This window comes from Hyperolius riggenbachi, chromosome 2 (assembly GCF_040937935.1).
Source record: "Hyperolius riggenbachi isolate aHypRig1 chromosome 2, aHypRig1.pri, whole genome shotgun sequence".
NCBI lineage: Eukaryota > Metazoa > Chordata > Amphibia > Anura > Hyperoliidae > Hyperolius > Hyperolius riggenbachi.
In genome coordinates, this window is record NC_090647.1 from 82,858,166 (window position 1) to 82,875,045 (window position 16,880).

The 16,880-nt window shown below is 45.3% G+C and overlaps 1 protein-coding gene across 1 annotated transcript in view; it reads left to right on the forward strand.

Moving 5' to 3' along the window:
* The first annotated feature begins 2,456 nt into the window (after window positions 1-2,456).
* CDK8 (cyclin dependent kinase 8) overlaps window positions 2,457-16,880 on the forward strand; it is a 110,883-nt gene continuing 96,459 nt past the window's right edge. Inside the window, exon 1 of the mRNA XM_068266984.1 lies at window positions 2,457-2,657. Within this exon, the coding sequence (XP_068123085.1) occupies window positions 2,530-2,657 (128 nt within the window). The 5' untranslated portion in view covers window positions 2,457-2,529. The remainder of the gene's footprint in view (window positions 2,658-16,880) is intronic.

The following is a 16,880-nucleotide window of genomic DNA, read 5'->3' on the forward strand; positions in this document are numbered from 1 at the left end:
CTAGCCCCTCTGAAGGATACCAGACCACAGCTGTTGTGGCAGGCTTCTGCCAATGTGTACCTCTCTTGATCCTGCTCCATAAATGGGAGCGTTCTGTGCTGTCTTTGTGAACTCCGTAAGTGCAATCGAGAGAAGTGTGTGGATGCGCAGAATCCCAATAACACAGCTGTGGCCAGGGTCTTTCAGAGGGGCTAGTGGCGCACTGGAGAACAGCGGAACCACAGTACAGGACCAGATAGACTTCTATGGGCTGGAAGAAGTCCCAGGTAAGTAAAGGTTTGAATCTGAAATACTTACTATGGAGGTCCACTGCCTTCCCTTTATAATGTACCCCTCACTCCCCAAATCCCCTTTCCATACTCACCTATGGTGGGGGAGCTTTAAGAATTGACCCCACTGTCTGGGCAGCCAACCACATCATTCACTTTAACTATTCGCAATGTTTTCCAGTCTCCTCCCTCTCCCACAACAACCCTTGCATTTTAGAAACCCCATGTTGCTTCTGTACAACGGTGGTCTCCTGTTCCAGTTGGAACCTCCCATACACAAGTGATATGATGGTGGGGATGTAAAAGCACTGCCTATCCTCCAATTAATAGCAAAAGGAAGACAAAAAGACAAATATCATTTATACCAGACTTTTCTCCTGGTGGATTCAAAGCGCCAGAGCTACAGCCACTAGGATGCGCTCTATAGGCAGTAGCAGTGTTTGGTAGTCTTGCCCAATGTCTCCTACTGAATAGGTGCTGCTTTACTGAACAGGAAGAGCCGAGACTCAAACCCTGGTCGCCTGTACCCATGGAAGGCTGGTACGCTGCAATGATGTGGAGAAACATGCTATACGCTGGCAGCGAGTGGGGTGCCAATGTGGAAGATGGATTGGCACCACGGCAGAAAACAGGTTAAATATACATGCACAGGCAGAGGGGCACATTTACATTTGGGTGGACAGCGCTGGTGGTTTCTTAATGTTCATCCCAATATCACATGCCAATACTGCCGCACACCACATCAGCCCGAGATTTCCCAGCATCTCCGATCGATACATTCGACCAATTTCGGGCTGAAAATTAGTTGATATTAAATTGGTTGATACATTCGACCAATTTCGGGCAGAAAATTGGTTGAATCGTTGATCAGGCATGCTTGTGGCCATACTAATTTGCATTCGATTCTATAATAATTATTGAATTGGCTGGTCAATTGCCTGTCAAAATGCAAAATGTATAGCCACCTAACCGTAACAGATAAAAACCAGGAACACCAAGAGCCCCAATAGTGTAATATGTACTGGTAAATGGTTACTAGATAGAGTAAATATTAATACTCACAAACCAGGGTTACCATTAGGCAACCACTGTAAAGGCAGGTGGGGAGATTTTCCTGACCCCACTCGGGAATAAGAAGTCACTCTCTGTAGATGAGAAAAAGAGGGTTCAACCCTCCACCCAGGGTGGACTCAATATTATGCAGGAGAACAGAGGCACCAAAAGGATAAAAGGAAGCTAAATGAGCTTAAAACCCAAATTCTTGGTAAATAGAGGAGGTAGTGGTGGACTTACTTCCTCCAAGTAGACACACAACGACTATAGTAAAGACAGTCAATATATTTTATTTATGAACTCCAAATATGCAACGCGTTTTGCAGGTTTGGTCCCGCTTCATCAGGCAACAACAATGGAGCAATAGCATATGTGGTCAGTAGAAGAGTGAGTCAGGCACCCAGCGGGATCAAACCTGTGAAACGTGTTGCATATTTGGAGTTCATAAATAAAATATATTGACTGTCTTTACTACAGTCGTGTGTCTACTTGGAGGAGTTAAGTCCATCACTACCTCCTCTATTTACCAAGAATTTGTTTTTTAAGCTCATTTAGCTTCCTTTTATCCTTTTGTCGTCTCTGTTCTCCTGCATAACCTTAACAGATAGCTGGCATAAGTCCCAGAGTGAAGTCACTGGAACTTTCATGGTCCTGGTCAGTATATAGGGGTCTCAGAGGGGAGCACATCCTAAGCAAAACCCTAGAAAGCATGGACTGGCCTTACAATACACAGCATCAGTCATAAAGAGACCCCACCCCCCACCTGTCCCATCCCAGAACAATGTGCAGAGGGCTGCCTGGGCAGAGTGCATGGAGCAGCTGTCGGGTGATCTGCCAGTGCCACATCTTCAGTACCTGAGCACAGCCCCGGTACCTAAGGGGTTACACAGGGCCACATGGAGCATGCGGGTTCCGGGGCAGCCTGCAGCATAGAGTCTGGGGAAGGCATATGGGCCAGCCTGGCAGCGTAGAGATGAGGTGGCAAACAGCAGCGGGACATGCTGGGATATGTAGTCCCGCGCCGGGCACAGGCAGCCCGCACGTCTCGGAGCAGGTTATCCCGGGTCAGCTCGGGGCGGCGCTTCGGCAGCGGTGGGCGGGGCCGGCTCTCTTTACGGCGGTGTTTGCAGCAGCGGCGTGCAGTGTGAGCGGAGGAGAGCCCGGCAGGCTGTGAGAGCCGCTCCGCCCGCCGCCGCCGCTCCTCACCATGGACTATGACTTCAAGCTGAAGCTGAGCGGAGAGCGCCAGCGGGTGGAGGACCTGTTCGAGTACGAGGGCTGCAAAGTTGGGAGAGGCACGTACGGGCATGTGTTCAAAGCCAAGCGGAAGGACGGGTGAGTGTGGCGGCCTGCTGCCTCCTGCGGGCCCCGGGGAGGGGAGACTGCTCCGTGTACGGCATGCCTGCTCCCGGGGGTGCAACTGCCCTGTGCCTATCATTCTACAACTGCCCTCTATACTCATCATTATACAGCTGCCCTATACCCATCATTATACAACTGCCCTATACCCATCATTATACAACTGCCCTATATACCCATCATTATACAACTGCCCTATATGCCCATCATTATACAACTGCCCTATGTGCTCATCATTCTACAACTGCCCTATGTGCCCATCATTCTACAACTGCCCTATATACCCATCATTCTACAACTGCCCTATATACCCATCATTCTACAACTGCCCTATATACCCATCATTCTACAACTGCCCTATATACCCATCATTCTACAACTGCCCTATATACCCATCATTCTACAACTGCCCTATATGCCCATCATTCTACAGCTGCCCTATATGCCTATCATTCTACAACTGCCCTATATGCCCATCATTCTACAACTGCCCTATATGCCCATCATTCTACAACTGCCCTATATACCCATCATTCTACAACTGCCCTATATACCCATCATTCTACAACTGCCCTATATACCCATCATTCTACAACTGCCCTATATACCCATCATTCTACAACTGCCCTATATACCCATCATTCTACAACTGCCCTATATACCCATCATTCTACAACTGCCCTATATGCCCATCATTCTACAACTGCCCTATATGCCCATCATTCTACAACTGCCCTATATGCCCATCATTCTACAACTGCCCTATATGCCCATCATTCTACAACTGCCCTATATACCCATCATTCTACAACTGCCCTCTATACCCATCATCATACAGCTGCCCTCTATACCCATCATCATACAGCTGCCCTCTATACCCATCATTATACAGCTGCCCTCTATACCCATCATTATACAGCTGCCCTCTATACCCATCATTATACAGCTGCCCTCTATACCCATCATTATACAGCTGCCCTCTATACCCATCATTATACAGCTGCCCTCTATACCCATCATTATACAGCTGCCCTCTATACCCATCATTATACAGCTGCCCTCTATACCCATCATTATACAGCTGCCCTATATGCCTATCATTATACAGCTGCCCTATATGCCTATCATTCTACAGCTGCCCTATATGCCTATCATTCTACAACTGCCCTATATGCCCATCATTCTACAACTGCCCTATATGCCCATCATTCTACAACTGCCCTATATGCCCATCATTCTACAACTGCCCTATATGCCCATCATTCTACAACTGCCCTATATGCCCATCATTCTACAACTGCCCTATATGCCCATCATTCTACAACTGCCCTATATGCCCATCATTATACAGCTGCCCTATATGCCTATCATTCTACAACTGCCCTATATGCCCATCATTCTACAACTGCCCTATATGCCCATCATTCTACAACTGCCCTATATACCCATCATTATACAGCTGCCCTCTATACCCATCATTATACAGCTGCCCTCTATACCCATCATTATACAGCTGCCCTATATGCCCATCATTATACAACTGCCCTATATGCCCATCATTATACAACTGCCCTATATGCCCATCATTCTACAACTGCCCTCTATACCCATCATTATACAGCTGCCCTCTATACCCATCATTATACAGCTGCCCTCTATGCCCATCATTATACAGCTGCCCTCTATGCCCATCATTATACAACTGCCCTATATGCCCATCATTATACAACTGCCCTATATGCCCATCATTATACAACTGCCCTATATGCCCATCATTATACAACTGCCCTATATACCCATCATTATACAACTGCCCTATATACCCATCAGTATACAACTGCCCTATATACCCATCAGTATACAACTGCCCTATATACCCATCAGTATACAACTGCCCTATATACCCATCAGTATACAACTGCCCTATATACCCATCAGTATACAACTGCCCTATATACCCATCAGTATACAACTGCCCTATATACCCATCAGTATACAACTGCCCTATATACCCATCAGTATACAACTGCCCTATATACCCATCAGTATACAACTGCCCTATATACCCATCAGTATACAACTGCCCTATATACCCATCAGTATACAACTGCCCTATATACCCATCAGTATACAACTGCCCTGTGCCTATCATTATACAACTGCCCTATATACCCATCATTCTACAACTGCCCTATATACCCATCATTCTACAACTGCCCTATATGCCCATCATTCTACAACTGCCCTATATGCCCATCATTCTACAACTGCCCTATATGCCCATCATTCTACAACTGCCCTATATGCCCATCATTCTACAGCTGCCCTATATGCCCATCATTCTACAGCTGCCCTATATGCCCATCATTCTACAGCTGCCCTATATACCCATCATTCTACAGCTGCCCTATATACCCATCATTCTACAGCTGCCCTATATACCCATCATTCTACAACTGCCCTATATACCCATCATTCTACAACTGCCCTATATGGCCATCGTTATACGGCCGTCCTATATGGCCATCGTTATACGGCCGTCCTATATGGCCATCGTTATACGGCCGTCCTATATGGCCATCGTTATACGGCCGCCCTATATGGCCATCGTTATACGGCCGCCCTATATGGCCATCGTTATACGGCCGCCCTATATGGCCATCGTTATACGGCCGCCCTATATGGCCATCGTTATACGGCCGCCCTATATGGCCATCGTTAAACGGCCGCCCTATATGGCCATCGTTAAACGGCCGCCCTATATGGCCATCGTTATACGGCCGCCCTATATGGCCATCGTTATACGGCCGCCCTATATGGCCATCGTTATACGGCCGCCCTATATGGCCATCGTTATACGGCCGCCCTATATGGCCATCGTTATACGGCCGCCCTATATGGCCATCGTTATACGGCCGCCCTATATGGCCATCGTTATACGGCCGCCCTAAATGGCCATCGTTATACGGCCGCCCTAAATGGCCATCGTTATACGGCCGCCCTATATGGCCATCGTTATACGGCCGCCCTATACGGCCGTCGTTATACGGCCGCCCTGTACGGCCGTCGTTGTACGGCCGCCCTGTACGGCCGTCGTTGTACGGCCGCCCTGTACGGCCGTCGTTGTACGGCCGCCCTGTACGGCCGTCGTTGTACGGCCGCCCTGTACGGCCGTCGTTGTACGGCCGCCCTGTACGGCCGTCGTTGTACGGCCCGCCCTCTACGGCCGTCGTTGTACGGCCCGCCCTCTACGGCCGTCGTTGTACGGCCCGCCCTCTACGGCCGTCGTTGTACGGCCCGCCCTCTACGGCCGTCGTTGTACGGCCCGCCCTCTACGGCCGTCGTTGTACGGCCCGCCCTCTACGGCCGTCGTTGTACGGCCCGCCCTCTACGGCCGTCGTTGTACGGCCCGCCCTCTACGGCCGTCGTTGTACGGCTGCCCCTGCTCAGCCTAGAGGTGGTGTGAGGGAGCTCTGTACCTATCATTAAAGTACTGGAATTGCACAGCCTGGTGGTGTCGGAGGATTCTGAAACCTTGCCCAGAGACTCCTTACTATTTTACCTACTGCCTGGAACCGGTATTTAAAACCTGTTCAAATACCGAAATCCCACATCATAGGCAACAGCCTTACCAGTATGCTATCCAGCTGACCACAATAGCACTGGCACTGCACAGGTTGTGGTTGTGGGTGTGAGGAGTGCTCTGTATACCAAACATCATAGGACTGGCACTGTACAGCCAGAGGGAGTGAGGAGGGGCTCTGTACCAATCAGCAAAGCACTGGCACTGCAGAGCCATTGACCTGAATCATTGCACTGTCCTAAATCCATCATTTTTAGTACTAGCACTGCACAGACCATGGTTATGATGGCACTGCCAGGCCCATTTGCTATGGGACTGGCACTGCGCAGCTTGGGGTGTCGGGTGTACTCTATACCTATTATTGGTCTGTCCTATATCATGAAATGACCAACACTGCACAGCCCAGGATTATGAGGGTCCTTTATATTGATCATTACTGAACTGGCACTGCACAGCTTGGGGCATTGTGACTGGATCTCTATACCTGTTATTATAGGACTGATACTGGAGTAGTTTGTGCTCGGGTTCTGGTCTTTATTAATCACTATAGTACCTGGTACTGCACATAACAGGATTGTGAAGGTTTGCTCTGTAATTATTGTTATGGAATTGGCATGCACAGCCCTGAGATGTGATTGGAGTTGGTTCTATTCTATACCCATTGATGGAGAACTGTCACTGCCTAACCTTATGGGGTGTGAGTGGATGCGCTGTTCCCATTATTCTAGGACTGGCTTCACTCAGTCCATAGCATGTGTGGCTGCTCTATTCAGTATGTTACCGTCACTGCTTGGCAGGGAGTAGTAGTGAGTGGTTCCACTGGAACATTGTCACAGGCTCTGCTGATCTCAGGGATTCTGTATCCATCACGCCTCCTTGTGGCACTGCCTAAAGCTAGTATGTAACCACTCTCAACAAATTGTTTGAGGGTAGGTTCACAGTGCAACGTTAGTCGCGAGTTATAGCCCTTTCTAACGTGTACAAACTCACTGCAATGCAAAGTCAATGCTACATTCACAGTGCATGCGTTGCGTTATAGTGTAACGCAGAACGTTCTGTGAAAGTAGTGCTTGCAGTGCGTTTGGCACGTTATGGGCTGCGTTACTGTGTTTGCACGTGCTCAGTGGATTTTGTTTTTAATAAAAAACAAAAAAAAAAACCTAACACATGTGCCGTTTTGGGCGCATCAGGATGCCACGATAACAGCGCATTTGATGCGACGTTAAGGTCGCATTGAAATGACAGCTAAAGGCAGCACAATATAGCATAAACTGTAGTAACACATTATGCTTTTGCGTTGCTTTACTACCTGCGGTGCGACCTTCACGTCGCATCAAAAACGCAACGTCAACTGTGAACTTAGCCTCAAAAATTGGACCTAAAAATTTTGCCTAATCTGACAAGTTGTTAAAAATGTAGCCAAATGACAATGACCAGCTGATATCGGGCCTTTTGCTCAATCCATTTGGTGGATCAACTTGGACCACTGTTGGGCAGATGTTGTGCGGTTGGCCACGTGTGTACAATGTTTTTAAATGACATTGGCCTCAATTCACTAAACTTATCTCCTGTCTTTAATAACTCTTCTAGAGTTGTTACCATGGTGATAAGGCATGCAGTATTCAGGAAACATTTTACCTCAGGCAAGCCTAAAGTTAACTCTTCTGTTTTTAAATTAACTCTCCAATCCTTAAAATAACTCCAGAGTTAAATAAAGACAGGCTGTTAATTAGCTGCATGTGAAAATAACTACAGAGGAGGTAAAATAACTACAGGAGAGGTAACTTAAGGAATGAAGAGGTAAGATAACTCTCTCACGTGTGGAGGTAAGTTTTCTCTTGCCTTATTATCCCCAGCATGATCTTAGTGAATTGAGGCCATTGTCCTCAAGAATGCGCACATGTCAAATGTAATGTGGCATTTCAATGAGTTGTCCGTTTGTAATATCAATTTGTGGACCACATAGTAGGAAAGGCTCGTCGTCTGTATTTGTCCACGGTAAAGTCGTTTGTGACATTGAGGCAGGGAACACACTTGACAGTTTTCGTACGTGTTTTTTGCACAGAAAAACTGAGAACTCATGTTAATCAATGGGCTAGTGCACACTTACTGTGGTGTTCGCACGCAGAAAAAAACTGACATTCTACATGATGACTGTCTACATTTTGGCAGTTTTCTCTATCAATTACATCAGCTGCTGTGAAAAAACGCGCGCGGTTTCCTGCATGGAAACACACTTGGTGTGCAGAAAAAGTATGCAGAAAAACGCGCGCGGAAAACTGAAAGTCAAGTGTGTTCCCTGCCTGGTTGTTTGTGGTGACTCTTTTGTAGCGCTTATCTTGGTGGATTGAGGCAGGGAACACACTTGTCTTTCAGTTTTCTGCGCGCGTTTTCCTGCATACTTTTTCTGCACACCAAGTGTGTCTCTTTGCAGGAAAACGCGCATGTTTTTTCATAGCAGCTGATGTAATTGATACAAAGAACTGACAAATGAGTCATGATGCAGAATGTCCGGTTTTTTTTCTGGGCGCGAACAAAATATTAAGTGTGTACTAGCCCATTGATTAACATGAGTTCTCAGTTTTTCTGTGCAGAAAACGCGTACGAAAACAGTCAAGTGTGTTCCCTGCCTCAGGGGCTGTTGCTGCATTTCCAATATGCTGCTGACTGGAACTGGCACTGTCTGCAGTAAGATACCCCTCGTATTTACGTGTCAGATCTCCTGGGTCCGTCTTTCTTTTATATGAGACTGTTTAACCACTTCACCACTGAGGGGTTTTACCCCCTGAGCACCAGAGCAATTTTCACCTTTCAGCGCTCCTTCCATTCATTCGTCTATAACTTTATTATTACTTATCGCAATGAAATGAACTATATCTTGTTTTTTTCGCCACCAATTAGGCTTTCTTTAGGTGGGACATTATGCCAAGAATTATTTTTTTTCTAAATGTGTTTTAATGGGAAAATAGGAAAAATGTGGGGAAAAAAATTATTTTTCAGTTTTCGGCCATTATAGTTTTTAAATAATGCATGCTACTGTAATTAAAACCCATGAAACATATTTGCCCTTTTGTCCCGGTTATAAAACCATTTAAATTATGTCCCTATCACAATGTTTGGCGCCAATATTTTATTTGGAAATAAAGGTGCATTTTTTTTCAGTTTTGCGTCCATCCCTAATTACAAGCCCATAGTTTATAAAGTAACAGTGTTATACCCTCTTGACATAAATATTTAAAAAGTTCAGTCCCTAAGGTAACTATTTATGTATTTTTTTTAATTGTAAATTTTTTATTTTTTTTTTAATTACAAAAAAAAAAAAAATGGGGAGTGTGGGAGGTAATGAGTTAATTTTATGTGTAAAAGTCATTTATTTGTATGTGAAAAATGTGTAGGGTGTAGTTTACTATTTGGCCACAAGATGGCCACAGTAACTTTTTGTTTTAATGCGACCTCCAAGCTTCCTTCCGGAAGCTTGGAGGAAGAATAAGGAGGCTGGACACGTGAGTTTTTTTTTCTCACAATGATCGCGCTGCCCATAGGAGAGCAGCTGATCATTGCGGGGCTTAGATCAACGAACGGGAATGGATTTTCCCGTTCATTGATCTCTGGGCGAGCGGGCGGCGGCGTGTTTACGAGCGGGAGCGCGGGCAGCGTCGGGAACGCGGAAAGTACGTGTTTCTCCGTCCCTGGTTTTTAAAGGATGGAAAAAGGGGCGGAGAAATACGTACGCGCGGGGGTAAAGTGGTTAATAGACACACTATAGACCCATCACAATCCTATCTTACTGACGCTGTGCCAGGGCATGTGAGGGATCGTTAATTTTTTTTGCCATTTTCTCGCTTGCAGTAAATAACATGCCGCCCACTGACATTTACCATTAGAGTCCCCACTTCTCTCTTATACACATACCCATACTGACACTTAAAGTGTACTGAGGCGACATGATGTGATAAACCTGTATGTATAGTGCAAAACATTAATAACCAGGCTGTTTTACTTATTTGCTGCCTGAAAGAGTTAGGCCCCGTTTAGACTGCAGAACGCAGACCGCAATGCATGCGGACCGCAACGCGTACGAACGCACGCCATCCGCGTTCGTATGCGTTGCGTGGCTGATCCCATCACTGAAAAGTGAATGGGACAGCCATGCGTTTTTACAAAAAAAATGCGTGCAGCATGCGTTCCTGGACCGCACAGGTCCGGAACGCATGCAGTGTGAACATCAGACATTGCACTCTATGCAATGTCTGGTGTCGGCCACCTGCACGCGTTTCCAAAACGCGGCTGGAAACGCGTGCAGTGTGAACGGGGCCTTACCGGTAATTTTTAGGCACAGAGCTGATAGCTTCTGTTTTGTTGTTTCCTTATCGGGTACATAGTACACCTCACTGATGAGCAGATTACAGCCATAAGTTTTTTTTTTTTTTTTTTTTTTTTTTTTTTTTTTCTGGCAGAATACAACTTCTAAAAGCAGAGACAGATATAAGAAGGTCAATGGTTCATGTATTTTAACTCTGGGACACTTTAATAGACTGTCACCGAGCAAAGGCAACAAAACATTCAGGGCTTATTCACAGTGGGACGTTGTGGATCTGCGTTATAAACTTTTGTAACGCAGCTTACTGTACTGCAATAAGGCTATGGGAGGTCCCCCGGGCGTTGGCTTCGCATGTTAACATTATGGTAATGCACTGCTTGCAGTGCGTTACATCTAAACGCACCTGTTACTGGGTACAGGAAAGCATACTTTTCATTGCCTGTATGCTTTACTGTATGTGATGGTAATGCAGCGTTGTAAATGTTTAAATATAAAATAGAACAATGGAATATCTTAAGAAAACAAAAAAAACCCTTTTTGGGAGTAGGAGAATAAATACCAGGGCTGTGGAGTCGGAGCAATTTTGGGTACCTGGAGTTGGAGATTTCATAAATTGAAGAGTCGGTTGATGTTTGTACCGACTCTACAGCCCTGATAAATACAACTGTTTTATCTCCTAGGTTTATGTTTACCTTGGATTCACTTTATAGGAGCCACTGTGCTTGATATTGCACTCACACTTTGTGTAGTGTTTGTTGCTTCTGTGGGTTGAACACCACCATTAACTTGCACAGATGAAACAGCTCCTGTGGGCCCAGGCCTATTGCATCTTGTGTTGGGCAGAACTTGGGACTTCTTTTGTATTCTCATCTTACTGGCACATGTCGGTGGTCAGATTTGGAATCTGAGGTGTGCTTATTGTATTCTCACCTTACACTGTCGATGAAGACAGTGCAGCTTTAAGAGTTGGTGTCCCATAGTCTGATCGCACTGCTTTTTAAGTTACAATAGTCTTTATGGAAGAGGTCTTAATAGGACTCCACTGAAGGAAAATATTAAAGCCAGAGGAATTTGCTAAGATGCATATTAACAAGTCACAAAGCTTGCGGGATATTGTCCTTTGGACAGATGAGACACCGCAACGGTTTTGGCAAGTGTCAGTAGCACGATGGTAACAAATGTTGCTTTTAAAAGAAACACTACCTACTGTGAAACATGGAGGAGGCTCTGTTACATTTTCTGGCTGCATCTGGCTCAGGATTCATTCAGTTTCTGCAGACTGCCATGAAATATAATTCATTCTGGAAGTGTAGTGCTCTCTGTTGCAGGTCATGGATCCTTGCGTTAAATTTAAAAAAAAAAAACAAAACACCCAAGTCTTAAAAAAGATTTTGTACTATTATTTTCTATACTAGGAGTATTAAAATTGTTATGCAATCTGAAGAAAATACTAAGCATGAAGCAGCTGGAGCTTTTTGCTTGGGAAGAATGGCCCAAAGCACCTGTAGACTTGTGCTGAAGTTTCATTGAGAAATATTAGGTTAATGCTAGGCATATAAACTCTGTGAAAGATCAAGCACGTGATCAATGTATTCCCGATACAGGAGGTCTCCTACTCACATACAGGTTCCGTTCCAGGAGGTTGTTTACAAGTCAAACTTGTTTGTAAGCTGACTCCTGGCTGCAATAGCAGCATAGGAGGCGATATACAGGCTGGGAACGCGAAGAATCACTCGCGTTCCCATGCCTGTCGGCCGGTGACGGCCAAACCGGAAGTCTTCGCCGGCGGGTCCTGGACCATCGGAGCGGAGCTGCGAGGGCACCGATCGGCTGCAGGGGGCTGAGGGAAGCCCCAGGTGAGTAAATCTCATTTTATTTTTCCCTTGACTTTAGGTTCACTTTAAACATGGGGATAATTTTATTGTTTAAAGTATAACTGGGGCGACATGAGATAATCAGGTGTTTGTACTGTACAAAACCAATTGATAGCCAGGCTGTTCTACTTTTGCTGCCTGAAAGAATTAATTTCTAGGCACGTAAGTGGCAGCTTCTGTCTTGTCAGTACCTTGTCAGGAATATAGTAAACATCGCTGATAAGCAAATTACATCAATAAAGTTGTTTTTTCTTTGGGGGGGGGGGGGGGAGTTCGGTTCAACATCTCAGGGCAGGGAGATAGAAAACGGTCAATAGTTAATGTATTTTAACTCTGGGAAACTTAACAGGCTGCCAGTGATTAGAAACAGTAAAACATTCAACATATTTAAAAGAAAACCATGAGATCGTAAAAAAAAAAGTCTTTTTAGGAGTAGGAAGATGTGTATATACTGTAATTTATCTAATCAGTTTTTCACTTCCGGCTCATTAAAAAGGGAGGGAGAAAATTCACTTTTGGACTACTTTGGATTTGGACCTATTCTACTTCAGCTTACAATTGGAAATATGCCTGAAGAAGGGGACTAGATACCGGAAAGCTTGCATTATTTAACTTTATCAGTTAGCCATTAAAAGGTATTACTTTTACAAGACCGTTTTTGGTTTTTTTTCTACCTACATGACCTATTTTACAGTAATCTGCTTTTTTCCTCCTCCTGGCTGTTTTATACAATACTGTAACATTTAACAACAAAAATATGTAATTAAAAACAGTATTGTATATTTTGTACATGGAGATATTTTTTTTTCTTTTCTGAAACATTGTAACTGGAGTCGTTTGTAAAATAGGGAACTGCCTGTTTATCTAGTTTGTACCTGGTCTACCACTTGCAGCAGTATATATTAGACAAGATTTCAGCAGTGAAATATTGATCACACTGCTGCTAGCTCTGTACTACCTGGTGCTGTAGTAAGCAATGAGAAGGTTTCCCGACTACTGCGCCCAATAGTATGGACCAGCAAAAGCACAAACCTGTCCGATTCGCTGCACTTTACTCCATTACAGGTGAGCCGCAGCTGGAACTGGACTGAACTGCACCGTGTGTTAGGCTAAGAGCCTGCAGGTGCCAACGTGGGGAGTGTGCCTACAGACCTGTTCAAAAACAGCCAAGCATATTCTTTTGCTGGGGAGGGGGAGACAATGGCGGAACAGCAGACAGCCATGTGAACTGGTCCTTATTTGTTTACAGCCAACATCCCAGACTGCAATAAATGTTCAGGGCTGGCAAATTTTGCCACATTGTCCTTGTAAGATTTAAATATTAAACCACGGACCTTCGCAACATCCTCCTATAATAAAACCCCTGTGTCCCTGCGTCATGCTGTCCCTGTGTAGCTGGGTCTGCGCTTTTTGCCACTGCGCATGTGCGCAGCACGGACCTGCACAGCAGTTGGGACTGTAGGGAAGAAAACAAACCTAGAGCCCGTTTTTAAACGGGCTTGGGTCTACTAGTATAGTAAGAATGATTTAATTAACATAATGGCAAACAGGATATCACTGCACTCTTCTCTTCATGTATCTGTGTATATCCACCTTCTTATTTTTGTTTACTATCCATAACTTTTCGTCTGTTTATTGCTGTCTGCTTCCTCTTTGTTAATCATTGGAAGGTATAATGTGTTTGGCTGCTGTTGCTATACATTGTGTGGCTTTTTTCCCCTTTGTGGAGGTGGAGCACATCTGTTGTAGGTGACTGTATTTGCATTAGTTTTTGCATATTCCCTTCTGCTCTCTGAGGAGATGACACAATTTGTAAACATCTGACTGGGCTGTAACTGGAGATGACCTTTTTGTAAGGTTGTACCAATTAACTCCTCTTTTACCCCTCTGATTGTCTGCACTGGGAATTTACCACGGAAAGCGTGGCCAGATGTGCCTGCGATTGTGCAGTGCATAATTAGGAAGTTTACATCAGCAATAGTTTGATTGTAGGCACGTCCGCTTACACATACAATGCTACGACCATAAACCCCTGGCTGGAAGAGTTACCGGTGTGATCTCCTAGCTCGCATAACCTTTGGGATGTAAAATGTGGTTTCTTGTGTATGTATGTTTCTTTGGCTAATAAATTCAATTTGGTGCAAACAACACAAATTAAATGTTTCTAATAAAGAAAAACTCCACAAAGCTGTCGGTATTTTTTTTTTTTTCTATTAAGGTGCCCACACATCTAGCGATGTATGTGCATATTGACCAGATCTCTGATCGGTGAGAGATCTGTTGGCTCACCATACACTGCAGACCAATTCCTTATTTTTAGCATTAAATCTATCAGGTATTGGCTTATGACATTGGGCCCCCCTTCCCCGCATCGTAATCTCAATGTCCTGCTGCTGCAGCTCCCATTCTCCTCTTCTGTGTCCCTGAGTGCCACCATTGGGGGTGTGTATTTCCCTGGGGCCACACGGGGGACAGTGGAGGATGCTGGGAGTTGTGGCAGCTGGACAGGGTTGATTTTTACACCACTGCACTAGGGCATCAGGGGATACAACACATTTTAAATTATGGTGGAGGAATGCAACGCCTTTTACACCGGGGGGAGGGAATACAACACATTTTACGCTGAGGGGAAGGGAATAGGATGCATTTTACGCTGGAGGTAAGGGAACGGGACGCATTTTACGCTGGGGGGGGGGGGGGAATAGGATGCATTTTATGCTGGGGGGAAGGGAATAGGATGCATTGTATGCTGTGGGAAGGGAATAGGATGCATTTTATGCTGGTGGGGGGAAGGGAATAGGATGCATTTTACGCTGGGGGGGGGGGAAGGGAATAGGATGCATTTTACGCTGGGGGGGGGAAGGGAATAGGATGCATTTTACGCTGGGGGGGAAGGGAATAGGATGCATTTTACGCTGGGGGGGAAGGGAATAGGATGCATTTTACGCTGGGGGGGGGGAGGGAATAGGATGCATTTTACGCTAGGGGGGAAGGGAATAGGATGCATTTTACGCTAGGGGGGAAGGGAATAGGATGCATTTTACGCTAGGGGGGAAGGGAATAGGATGCATTTTACGCTAGGGGGAAGGGAATAGGACGCATTTTACGCTAGGGGGGGGGGGGGGGAATTGGACGCATTTTACGCGGGGGTGTAAAGGGAAGACGACGCAATTTACGCTTGCTCTTTGCGGCACCGATTTTTCTCAATTATCGAATTGGAAAGTCCATTGTGCACCATTTTATAGTGTTTGTTTGTTGTCAGGTGGACAAAGCAGAAATGACACTGCTGGAGCAGGGGACAGACTGCCTCAGTATGCCCTGCTTTCCCCTATGTTATCCTCATGGGCATATATTTTTCTTGTTCCTTCTCTTGCAATCTTGTCATTTTTCCAGGCAGGTAAACGGCGACCCTCCTGGACACATTTTCCTGTGCGGAGCCTGAATGCCTTATAACAAACAAAGTAAATACCTGCACTAATCTGGGAAGACAAAAATGTGTTTCTAGCACCCAGTGCTTTCCTCTGGATATAACAGCTTACAGCTAACTGTTCAGTGGAGCAGTGCGAAGAGTCATAGGCAGGTGCAATCTGTATCAAGCATCTAGACAGTTTCTCCCTCAAGTCAGAGCAGCGAAGTATTCATGTTTACCAGATGTTTATCTGTGATTGTTCAGTTACTGCTTTACTGGAGATGCTCTAAGCAGGGGTGTCAAACTCTATTACATAAGGGACCAAAATCTAAAACCTAGTCTAAGGCCTGGTGCACACCAGAGGAGTTTTTCTGAGCGTTTTGAGTTTTTAAATCTGCTGCTAATGTTATCGTATGTGTCTGTGCACACTGGAGCAATGAGGTTTTGTAAAAAAACCCATAGCATTACATTGGGAAGAGCTTTTAGAGGTTTCAAAAGCTCTTCCCAATGTAATGCTATGGGTTTTTTTACAAAACCTCATTGCTCCAGTGTGCACAGACACATAGGATAACATTAGCAGCAGATTTAAAAACTCAAACGCTCAGAAAAACTCCTCTGGTGTGCACCAGGCCTCTGTCGGGGGCCAAATTAATATTTTACATTTATTGAACGTTCTCAAGCTAAGTGGCATACCTGTAGAAAACTTTTGCAGTGAAGCAGTTTAATATATACCTGCCCAGTGCTGCTTTGGCAGAAAATTTTCAAGATGAAATGTGGCCTAAGACAAGATGCTAGCCACGCGATGGGGTTTGGATGCCAACCGGAGGCCCCGTGGTAATTTTTACTGAGGGGTCCCATGGGTTGTTGCAGCATCCCACCTCAAACTGAGAATGTTTCAACTAGAATTGGTCACCAGCATAGTCCTCTGCATGGGAAGGCAATGTGTTGTCATTGTTTTATTGCTTACAATGATGCACATTTGAAGCTCTGAGTGGCCACAAAATGGCAAAGA